The 12047-nt window shown below is 42.5% G+C and overlaps 1 protein-coding gene across 2 annotated transcripts in view; it reads left to right on the forward strand.

The window, feature by feature from the left end:
- LOC149307500 (E3 SUMO-protein ligase PIAS1) overlaps window positions 1–11541 on the forward strand; it is a 41285-nt gene extending 29744 nt beyond the window's left edge. For both annotated transcript variants that reach the window (XM_089539303.1, XM_089539302.1), the window contains exons 5-14: window positions 908–998; window positions 1401–1535; window positions 2216–2321; window positions 3480–3553; window positions 4084–4244; window positions 4444–4574; window positions 4771–4945; window positions 5309–5451; window positions 6513–6550; window positions 8047–11541. In XM_089539303.1, coding sequence (XP_089395429.1) covers window positions 908–998; window positions 1401–1535; window positions 2216–2321; window positions 3480–3553; window positions 4084–4244; window positions 4444–4574; window positions 4771–4945; window positions 5309–5451; window positions 6513–6550; window positions 8047–8343 — 1351 coding nt within the window. In that variant the 3' untranslated portion in view covers window positions 8344–11541. The remainder of the gene's footprint in view (window positions 1–907; window positions 999–1400; window positions 1536–2215; window positions 2322–3479; window positions 3554–4083; window positions 4245–4443; window positions 4575–4770; window positions 4946–5308; window positions 5452–6512; window positions 6551–8046) is intronic.
- Window positions 11542–12047: the final 506 nt, after the last annotated feature.

Raw genomic sequence — 12047 nt, forward strand, 5'->3', positions numbered from 1 at the left:
CCCCCCAACCTCAAGAAAGGCAAAGCTCTGCTGTCCATATAAGTTACCCTCACCTATAAATATGCTTATTTTGTACAATGTCTGTGCACATATACACACCTCATTGTGAGAATATTCTCAGAAGAGAAGATCTCTCCTGAGATCCACACATTCTCTCTTCTTCTCTCCCATTCCCAGTAGGCTAGAGAAATGGAGAAGAGAAAAGTCTTCTCCAATGCTCATGCTGCTTTTTCCTTGTCTGTGGGTGAAGAATTGGTTGCTGCTTTGATTAATTTTGCCATTACTTCCTGAAGGAGAATGTGTACCTCTGCATGTTTGCATCTGCCATTCTGTGCAGGGGGAACACGTACTGTATGTGCTGTTAAGAGCATGGATGCAGCACAGTGGCCATTCGAAATTGGGAGTGCAACCTAACGCCTCCTTGATATTAGTAAAAGAGTTGCATCTTGACACCATTTGTTAACCTCTGATTCATTTCTGTTTCCCCCTTTTCCTCCTCTTCCCTTTTCCTGCTGTGAGTGAGCATCTGGGTTCACCTGGTAACAGAGAAGCAGAGAAGGAGAAAGTACTCCACCATTGCAGTGTTTTCTGCTTAATGCTTTTTGCTCAAGATAGTAATTTTTGCCTTTATATCCATGCCAGAGTTCCCAATTAAAGCAAAAAGGAGATATTGGTGGGAAAGGAGAGATCTAAGCTTAACTCTCAACCCTTCCTCCAGTTTGCTGGCTCTGCATTTGCTCATACAATTAAGTTTGCTGGCTACATGTAATGAACTGCAACCACGACACCACAGTGGCTCACAGATAACTGGGATATATGTAAAAAGCACATCTCTCCATCATTTGATGTTATTAAAATCCAAGTACAAACAAAACTTGAAATCTAAAATACTATTGAATTTCTCTAGGTTTTGCTTATCGGAAACCAGCTGCCCACAGGAAGATCACTTTCCACCAAATCTTTGCGTGAAAATTAATGGAAAACCATGCAGCCTTCCTGTGAGTATTTCTGCATTTGGACTGCAGTTGTTAAGAGATGTCCTTTTTAAAAAGAGAGGGAGAAGTATGCTTGAGTCTGTGAAAATGATCAGTGGTGTGCTGAGTTAAATAATTCAAAGCAGAGGTTTGTGGGAATCTTGTGGTTCAAAAATGAAAGAGGCAGCCTTCTTGGGGCTTCCATTTGCCTGTTTTCCAACTGCCATCTGCATAAGCCCACTCTGTATATGGGTTGGGATTCAGAGGAACCCCCACGATGGGGTTGCCATAAGTCAGAAACGGCTTGAAGGTACACTACAAAAACAGCATAAAGGATGGGCAAGCATAAACAAGGCGATAACAAAACAAAATTGTCTCTGCATGTTCACTGTTGTGGTCTTAGTAATGTGTATGTGGCCTTTCCAGGGCTATCTTCCACCGACTAAAAATGGAGTTGAACCAAAGCGACCGAGCCGACCAATTAACATCACATCACTTGTGCGACTGTCCACAACAGTACCAAATACAATCGTCGTCTCATGGACTGCGGAAATAGGAAGGGTGAGTAAATCTTGGCTATGTATCAGGCGATGCGGAGAGGAGGAATAAATGAAAATACATAATAAACACAGATATGACCATGAAATTAGTAGGAGCCAGAATGGATTTTGTCAACAACAAATTCCACCAAACTAACCTTATTCTTGATTGGATCACTACTTTAGTAGATGGTGGGAATGCTGTGGATGTCATTTATCTGGATTTCAGCAAAGTATTTGATAAGGTCCCCTATGATACTTTGATTAGCAAACTAATTAAATATAGAATTGATGGAAACTGATGGATCCATAATTGAATGGAAAGCAGTGCTTAAAGCATAGTGATCAGTGCTTATGCTTCAAAGTGGAATGAGGTCCCATGTGGAGTGCCACAGGGTTCTGTTATCAATGCTTCAGATGATGAACTTGACAGTATGAACAGTTCGGCAATGCAACCAATTCCTAGAGAGGTTGGTGGGATCTCCTTCTCCAGATGTCTTCAAAAAGAAGTTGGATAGCTCCTTGCTCAGGATCCTTTAGCTGGAGTGTTTGCACTGAACAGAGAGTTGGACTCAATTACCTGTTGGTGTTTCTTCCCATTAAAAGCATTGTGTAGAAATTTGGAAATGTTATGTAAAGGTGTATTCCAGTTGGCCATGCTGATTCTACCTCCCTCCCCTCTGTTCTGTGTTCTCCCCACAGACTTACTCAATGGCAGTCTACCTCGTCAAACAGCTGTCTTCTGCTGTGCTGTTGCAGAGGTTACGAGCAAAAGGCATAAGGAACCCCGACCATTCTAGAGCACTAAGTATGTCCGCTGCATGGAAGTTTCTTATGTAAAAAGGTGTTAACTGTTCCTCATGTGGGTTGAGCATTCACTGTGACCAGTACTGAGAACCCCAGCATGTGTGGTTTTCTTCAGCTGGGAATGTAGCTTCTGAGCCCTCTAATAATAATAATAATAATAATAATAATAATAATAATAATTATTATTATTATTATTATTAATTTATTTGTTTTCCCGCCTCTCCCAGATGGATTGAGGCGGGATTACAGTCCGTTAAAACCCATATGTCAATATTAAAATACATATAAAATACATCAATAAAAAAATAATACAATTAATCTTAAAACTAACTCATCATCAAGTAGAAATGCAGTAGATTTGTACAATGGTCTGGAGGTGTTTCTTACACAAGGTCCGGCGGGTAAGCTTGCCAGAAGAGATCCGTCTTAAGTGCCTTCTTAAACGGCTCCAAGGAGGTAATGGGACTGATCTCTTCTGGGAGACTGTTCCACAATTTCAGAGCAGCTACTGTGAAGGCTCTCTGGGAAGTCGATGTGAGCCTGGTTGATTGATGTTCTAACACATTCTTCCCAGTTATTCTAAGTGTGCGGGCGGATTGTGTAGGGAGAGGCGTTCCCACAAGTACTATAACTCAGGCCCAAGCCATGTAGGACTTTTTGATGCCAAGACCTTGAAATCTTCAAGGGGGCTAACACTAAGGGCTGCACAGGCATGTTTTCTACACTCAGGTAACGGCATCATAGTCAAGGTTCCCAGTTTCTGTAGACCCCAACTGTCCTCTGAGTATGAACCCACCTTAGAATGGGAAGGCACCTGATTTGAAGCTGTCAGCCCTTTCAAGGACTGCTTTAGCTTGAGAACAAGGGCATGAGAGCATCGGCTTGATTTATGTGTGTTCCATTCACATCCTTGAAGTGGCCTCCGCCGTCTGTTATGCACCCTCTACCTTTTACGTTGCACCATTGGGAACGTTCTCTGTCTGTCTGCCTTGCCCCATGGTCACTTGTATGTTCTGGCTATTTTATGGTTCATTCTTCTGTTACAGTTCCTCTAATGTTCTTCTCGCTAGCTTTCCCCCTCCAATCTCCCTTTGTCTGTAATATATCTTTTAATAGTAATTCTGGTTGGTTTGTTTGTTTCTTCTTCTTTCCTTGACAGTCAAAGAGAAACTAACAGCAGATCCTGACAGCGAAATAGCCACAACCAGTTTACGAGTTTCTCTTCTGTGTCCAGTAAGTGTAACTTCCATAAAATGTAATTTCTGTGCAAAAGCGGGGTGAGGGTGGGAATATTGATTGTAGCAGTATATGCACCCTTTAGTCTCCATACTTGGGTATAAACAGCTCCTTAGTCCTTAAGCTGACCATCAAAGAAGAAGTATTTACATCCCAAATGAAATTTATAAAACACCTTGGCACAAAGAGGTTTCTGTGGAGGTTGTTCAGTTTATGGGATTTATACGCTACACTTATATCATGGCACATTTTATTCTCAGCTGCCAGTTCTATATTGGTGCTACTCCTGTTTTATTGTATTATTATTGCATTTTATTTTTTTAATAGGATGTACTCCCCACCCAGAGAAGTTTGGTCAGAGTGTGGTTTACAAATGGCATTAATAAATAAATCTAGAGGTAGAGTTGCCATGCTTTAGATAAGTCCTGTTTATAAGTTGAGCATCTTGTGTGAGACAGAGTTCTTTCTGCATTTCTGCTGCCATAAATACTTTCACTGACTTTGTTTTTGTTATTTTCCTTGGCAAGCTTGGTAAGATGCGGCTGGCGATACCCTGCAGGTCACTGACCTGTTCTCACCTGCAGTGCTTTGATGCCACTTTGTATATTCAGATGAATGAGAAGAAACCCACTTGGGTTTGCCCCGTCTGTGACAAGAAAGCCCCCTACGAACACCTCATCATTGATGGGTGAGTAACCTTTGGAAACCAAATAGGAGCTTGAGGATAAGGAGGCAGGTACTCATCTCAAAGTGGTCTTTGCTCTTTTTGTAGAGCTCTGAAATGGCTGGGGTTGTTTTGGGGCATCCCTCTCTCTCTCTCATGGGGGGTGTTGCCTGCTCAGGATTCTGTGATCCTATGTGATTTCTGAAATTGTTCTTTTTCGTAGGCTCTTTATGGAAATCTTGAAGTATTGCACGGATTGCGATGAAATTCAGTTTAAGGAAGATGGGTCATGGGCTCCTATGAGATCAAAAAAGGAGGCACAAGAGGTTACTGCATCTTTCAATGGAGCAGAAGGTGGGTTTCAAGCTGGCATCCTAAACTCTGTTTTTCCTGCTTTCCAACCTTCTCATCTCCCTTTTTTCTGCCTGATAATTTTGATCTTTCAAAAAGTGTGGGGTTCATAATTGTGCATCTTGTGACGTTTGGCTTTGTTTTAATACTTGCTGTGCTTCGAAACTGGGACTTCAGCATTTGACTGGTATCTTTCTAGGCTGTTTAAGTTCTTCTGTGGATCATCAGGTATCGTCTCATCAGTCACACAAAAATAAGAAGGTTGAGGTGATTGACTTAACCATTGACAGCTCATCGGATGAAGAGGAGGAAGAACCGTCTGTCAAGAGGAGCTGCCCATCCCTGTCACCTGCGTCGCCCACCAACAATAAGAGGTGAGGAAGCCAAATAGTGGCCACGTCTGTTGGTCATAGACATGCTGCAGTCTGAAGGTGCACCTGGGATGTGCTCATGAAGTTCACAGTTGCACAAAGCATAGATAGTGTTTTAATGAATAGATAGTTCCTGTGGTTGTTTTTTGACTCTTTCTTTGGAAAGGGAGGTGATACTGTTGCGACAAAAGTGGGGAAAGAGAAAGAGTGGGGTTTTTCCTTGTACTTAAAAATAATATTGTGTGCAGACACTTGCCAAGAGTTGTGAAGTGATGGAAATGTCTTTTTTGGGAAGGCCGCTAAGTTTTGTTCTGAATCCTTCTGGAGGGTGTACGGATTCAGACATCTGCTTCTGCTTCTTCACAGCATTTTAAGTCTGCCTCACCAAGTCTCCCCTGTTTCAAGAACCCCAAGCCTTCCTGCGGTTGACACGAACTACATCAACACATCGCTTATGCAAGACTACAGGCACCCATTTCACATGACGCCCATGCCTTACGACCTCCAAGGTGGGCTTCTCATGCAGATTGAGCGCATAGCAAAGAAGGAGTTAGAACCGCACTGACTTTGACCCATCATCCATTAGCTCTGGACCATCTATCCTGATGGAAGAGGCTTGTTCTCTCAGCTTGGTTATTGCTGTTCTTTTCATTTGAAGGTGGAGGGGACTGAGCCCAGGACTTTCTCTGTGCAATAGCTCAGTCACTATAAAATTGTCCTTTCTCATAGAAAGACCTTGAGCCAAACCAAGTAATTCTTTTCCCTGACTTACAGGTGTCTAACACTTTTCAACAGTCTGGTTTTTGATATCTGCTCTTGACCCGTTTCAGTTATAACCAGAATTCATACATGATCTGTTCTGTTGACCTATTTTGTCATGTTTCCATGACCTTCTGTGACCACACAGTGCTTTTTCACCCAATTCATACTTACAAATAAAACTAAAAATAAGATTTTGCATTTTGGCAGTTTCCAGTTTTGGACAGTGCTCTCATCCTTAGACTAAGAAGGGAGCACCTGTATTTTGTTCAGGGTTTAATTGGTTGGGTTTGGAGAAAAGCACCTCAGGCTACAGTCTGATGGGGAAGAATAAGAAAAAGACTTACTCGATCTCTTCCTAGTCGGGCATTTGTCAGTCAGAATAAGCTTTTTCCTGCCTGGAAGAAGGGACTCTTAAGGCATTGTGGCTGTAATTATGTGGAGCTGCAGCCTATGGCCCGAATCCCTTTGGTTTGAACAGACAGCTAGAATAGACCCCACTGAATGCCAAGGCAACACTTCGGCAAGTCCCTTTGATTCGCTGGGTTTAGTCCTAGTTGGACTTACAGTAGAATTTAGACCATTTATACCCAACTCCCCGTGGAACCCAAAATAAATTGCTAAATTCAATTCCCCCCCCCCCCCCAATGTGGCAATGCTCCCTGTCACTGGGCTGCCATACGTGAAAACGGTATGATTTGTCAAACTCTTAAGTGACGCCATTATTTGTGCTGTTCTTGGAATAAAATCACTTGTTGTTTGTGAGAGTTTCCTTTCATCAAATCACATCTTTTCATTCTGTTTTTTGCAGGATTGGACTTCTTTTCTTTCTTACCAGGAGACAATCAGGTAAGCTTTCGATGGGACACTGTAAGACATACAGTATGAAGAGTGTGGTGTTAATGCATTACTTCACATTGAATTGAACTGAATTTTCAGAGGAGGATGAAGCGATCAGTGGCTGCTTGACAAGATGGCTACATGCCATTGCCATTATTATGTGGGAAGGGGCAGTCTGCCTCTGTATTGTATGCTGAGGAGTGGTGCGTATAGGCAGCTATGCTCCTGTCCTGCTGATGGGTTCCTCCCTTAATAAGCATCTCATTAAATAGCTTGCAAAGAGAATTCTGAGCCAGAGCGGCCTTGGGTCTGATCCAGAAGAACAGCTCTTATCAAAATGTCAGAGGTTCTGAAATCAATAAACATGATTATGCCTGATTGCCTTTGGGGTGGGATAATATCTGTGGTTGAATACATTATTCTTGCGTTGACCTCCATCAGTGAAATGGTACGCAGCGCAGACTCCGTAACAAAATATTGTCTCAAAGAGTTTTGTTTGTAGAGAAAATAACGAAGGAGTGTGGATGGAGTTATTTTGCCAGTTAAATCCAACTCTTCTGCTCTTTGATTCCCTCAGTGAAAATGGGAGTCTCAACTCTATCTTCCCAATCTGTGACAGCAGAAAATTGATTCTTTATTGGTATTGACTTCAGTATCTGGGCAGTGTCAACCTACAGATATGCCATTTGACCTCCTTTGGCGGTGCAAATGTGTCAAAGTACCATTACGCTGTAAACTGTGTGTTGTGGTCTAGCGAGTCCCTTTCTCTGCATCCAGGGGAGCTTCCTTCCCTTTGACAGTTTACTGTTACAGTCAGCCCTCTGAACCCATGGATTTTTTATCCACGGATTCAAGCAACCACAATTTTAAAATATTCAAAAAATATATATAAATTCCCAAAAGCAACCCTTAATTTTGCCATTTTATATAGGGACACCATTTTATGACACTATTATATTTAATGCAACGTGAGCATACACAGGTTTTGACATCCATGGGGGCTCTTGGAACCAAACCCCAGCAGATACCGAGGGCCCGCTGTATTTTAATCTTCCCTTTTTGTATCTTTCTAGCTATAGGTGGTTTTTGCCTGTATCTTTCTTTATTCTGTAATAATAATAATAATAACAACAACAATTTATTTATATTTCCCGCCTCTCCCTACGGATCGAGGTGGGATTACAACAAAATAGAAATTACAGTGAAGCAATAAAAATATTACATCAACTCTAATCCCTCCCACCTTAAAACAGTAAAAATATACATTAAAATTCCAACAAGACACATTTTAAAATCCAAATGTAAGCTTCCTTGAATCCTCCTTTGGGGTAAAGGAACAAAGGATACACACATATGAGCAATGGATTGATGTTGTAACCAAACTGCCAAGAGTCACGTCTAATTCCCTTCTGGTTTGGACCTGTGTTTAGACCGGTGTTTGCCTTGCCACCGCTTGCCATTGCGGTTCTCCCATGTCTCACGGTTATGTATTTCTTCCCTCCCAGCATTACAGCACTTCTCTGCTGGCGGCAGCGGCTGCGGCGGTGTCCGCTTCGGACGATCAGGACCTCTTGCACTCCCGGTTTTTCCCGTACGCTTCTTCCCAGATGTTCCTGGACCAGTTGAATGCCGGCGGGAGCACGCCTCTCCCGACCACCAACGGCAGCAACAGCGGCAGCAACAGCAGCCTGGTCTCCTCCAACAGCCTTCGGGAGAACCACAGCCACCCGGTCGCCAGCCGGAGCGGCACGGACCCGGCATCGCTCTTCGGCGTGATCCCAGACATTATTTCCTTGGACTGAGTTCCGCTCCAATGTGGCTGGACTTGCGCCGGAGGAGAGATCTGGGCCTTTGGGTGTGTGTGGTTTTTTGTTTTCCTTTTATCTTATTTCAATTTAGATGCGCAGACAAGCTTTTTTTTCCTTTTTGTAGGGGAAAAATATTAAGACATGTACAGAGAACAAAACTATATTTTCAGTTGTACTTTTGTATATAAACAGAAGATGGTTTGACTGGTAAAACAAAACAAAAAAAAATATGACTGAAACCTCCCGAGTTTGTTGGATACAGAAGATTTTACGGCTCCCTTTTTTTGGTCCTTGAGTGTTTGTTTTTAAAAAATGCTTTTGACTCTTAACTGCATAACTTTTTGTTTCTTCACAGTGATACTAATGGAAAACAAAATGAGTGTTTGACATTTTGAAAGTGATGGAGGGGAAGTCTAATTCTGGAGGAAACAGGTGGCTGGAGGGGAACTGCGTCTCCCTTTTGGGCACAGTCTATGGGCACGGTTTCCCCACATGGAAAGAAATGAGTCTTGTGTCAATGCACTAGGCGTTCCCACTTTTATTTTAGGTGAAATTATATTTTCCAGTTTGCATCACTTCCACAGCATTCTCTGTGTGCCGACTGGAGGTGGCATTTTGGAACGCATTCCCAGCCATTCTTTCTGGGACTGATTCTCAGATCAGCCCCAGAAACGTCCATTTCTTCAGACCCAGTCCTACTGTTTTCCTAGCAAGTGTCCGTTGCCCTCGTAAACAAACCCCACCAATTTCTCTGCATTTCGGAGCCTTGCCATTTGGGATGCCTCTCCTCTTTTTCCAGGAGACAAAGAGACCTTTGTCCAGCTGCCAGTGAAGACTCCCTTTATTGCGATGGCATCACATTTAAAACTTAAGAACATCTTTAACTAACTAAAGGCTTTCCTCCATTAGATTTTTCTGTGGTTGGTCACACTCTTCCCGTGCGCTGTGTTAATCTGAACAAGCCGATCAAAACCGAAAGGGTGAAAAATGTGATTTGAAATCAGTATGTTTTGCAACAGGCAATGACAGGAGCGCATTGTGTTATGTTCTGCAAGCATATTTGAGCCCTTAGGGCATCTCCTGTGTACCTTCGCTTGGAAGTAAATTCTACTGGACTGACTTTTGAGCAAACACCAGCGGCCCAACGCTACACAATTCTCTTACTAAATTACAATTCCAAAAGTACTTCCCGTTGCTGCTTCAATTGCAAGTGAATGTAGGCATCCTCCCTACTACTCTTGAGGGCATTAATGGTTATTTAATGACTTTGCCACAGTCTTCTCTCCTGACCAGAGGCTGCCCAGAGTTTCTGAAGCAGCCCTTAATCATTGTTTAGCAATTGAAACATGCTTGAAACTAGCTAGAATGGTATCTTTTCAAAAACATGGCTGGTTATTTGGACAGTTCCCGTCTTACTAAACCACAAAGCATGAAAACAGAAGGAAAGGAGGATCTTTTGAACATAAGTAGGGGAAGGAAGGGGAGGTTGGGTAGAAATTTTCATGTATTCCAAAAGGATCAGTGCGTTGTGTATTTGCTCTCTGGAATGATAAAAGTTTTCTATCTAGCTGTTAACTTCTACATTTACAAAAGTACCGAGAACAGATTGGAAGGAAGGAAGGAAGGAAGGAAGGAAGGAAGGAAGGAAGGAAGGAGGAGAGCTGAAACCAGGCAAGCATTTTGCTTCATTTGATCACAAACTGGTAGCAAATGGTTTCAACTGTGTCTCCAGATGTTTAGTGTGCTCTGCCTTTGTTTTGAAAGGTGTCTTTCATTCAAACCTTACATCGGCAAAAGGCAAAACGCTCCCCAATTGTGAAGCCACATAAATGTTCCAGTGGGTTTTCTGAAAACATGTCCCCCTTCGCCATTTAAAAGCTGACTTGAATTTTTGAAATTGTTTGTTCATATGTATATGTGTGTGTATATATGTATTTATAGGTGTGTGTGTGTGTGTCTTTCTGTCTGTCTGTCAGTCTGTCCCATGCATGTCTATTCCATTAATGTCTGGCTGATAATGTTTCATTCACCCGGTTTATAATTTATTAAATGTCAGTACAATCTCAATAAACTAACAGAAAACAGGAATGCTTTTCAGTTCAGTCCACCTTGGAAAGCGTCTTTTTAAGCAGAATGAAACTGGCTCAAAAAGTATAACTAAGTTGGAGATACGTTTGATTCTTTTGGTTCCAAGAGGACGGTTCTAAACACTGAAAAGCGAATGGAAGACTAGATTGTCCAAAGTCAGGAATCCAAACAGTCCCTCTTCTAGTGAATAGCCTTGTGGCCTTGTATTATTTGCTGTTTCTGCCCAGTTTAAGGGCATTGCTTTCATTAGGTTTGTTACTCGCAGTCTAATCTAGGCACCTTCCTGATGTGCTGAACGCTGTATTTCCTATATCTGCAGAATAGGACACACTCCATAAATAAAGACAGCTCCAGTGTGTCTTAAGTCCCATTTAATATCCTGGAATTGTAGCATGGACCCTGCTTTGGGCTATTGCCGTTGTGCGCACTTTCAGCCCAACAACTGCACCTTTCGCCCTTCATACAGTTGTGTGATCTGCATGTTTACCAGGCGATTCGGAATTATTTCCAACCAACTTTCCAACAAGTGACTAGGGATATCTATACAGCGCTGTATAAAAAGAAGGGAAGGGAAGTGGATGTGGAGGAAATGTGGCAGCCCCTTTGAGACGAACTGGTTTTCATTTTTGCATGCGATTTCTTGGATATAATGCCATACCAAGTGATAGTATGGCCTCAGCTACTGACACATTCCCCCCCCCCCCCCTATTCCCTTTTCCTTGCTCCAAGGTATTAACACGGTTTACTTCTTTGAAAGCCACCATGCAATGCTGTTGGCAACTGATGCTGTCTTTTATTTTTCCTTAAGTGCAGAAATGAAATAGCTGTTTTGGGATAAAAGGAGATAAGAGGCCCCACCAGACTGGGAATAACTGTCCATTGGACTAAGGCATTTCAGGTAGGAAGGGCGAGAGGGATTGCGTCCATCTTCTTTCTTAGATGTTTATCACACTATACTCTTAAAGTGCTACTATTCCACTTTGCCTCCTCTAGCTGCCTCCTGTTGCATTCTGGGATTGGCAGTTTTAAGGAGGGGTATTTAGAATTCTCAGGCAGAGAAGTTCCCCTCCTTAAAACTGCCAATCCCAGAATGCAACAGGAGGCAGCTAGAGGAGTCCAAAGTGGAATAGTAGCACTTTAAGAGTATAGTGTGATAAACATCTTTGTCTCTGGGTGCTTCTTCTTTCTCATCCTCTCTCTTACTCTGATGAAGGACTTTCAAAGAATGGTGGAATTAAAGGCACCTCTTTTCAGTTCTTGGGCTTTTTAACGGAGGGGGAGTTTGTTCCCACAAAGTAAATATCACTTAACATCTTGGGGAGACCTAACATTCACATTAATGGCGGTGATAGTTTAGACATTGACATAATGGCAAGCAGGATTGGCCGTGCCAAAAATGAAAAGGTTGGTGTGAAGGTTCTGAAATCTTACGGCAGTTTAAGCCTTGTTTGTGTGCCACTTCCATCATAGAGGAGAAATAGGCATCTTCTCAATTTGGGGCGATTCCTAGGCATCCCTTGACTTGTGCTTTTTGGGAAACCGTGCGTTTAACCCCAGGATCTTCTCTCCTGAAGGTATTTCTTGGTCAGGAAGTGTGCATAGGTCCAGTT

The sequence above is a fragment of the Sceloporus occidentalis genome, unplaced genomic scaffold (assembly GCF_023333645.1).
Source record: "Sceloporus occidentalis isolate IW3139 unplaced genomic scaffold, rSceOcc1.0.p SCAF_9, whole genome shotgun sequence".
Lineage (NCBI taxonomy): Eukaryota > Metazoa > Chordata > Lepidosauria > Squamata > Phrynosomatidae > Sceloporus > Sceloporus occidentalis.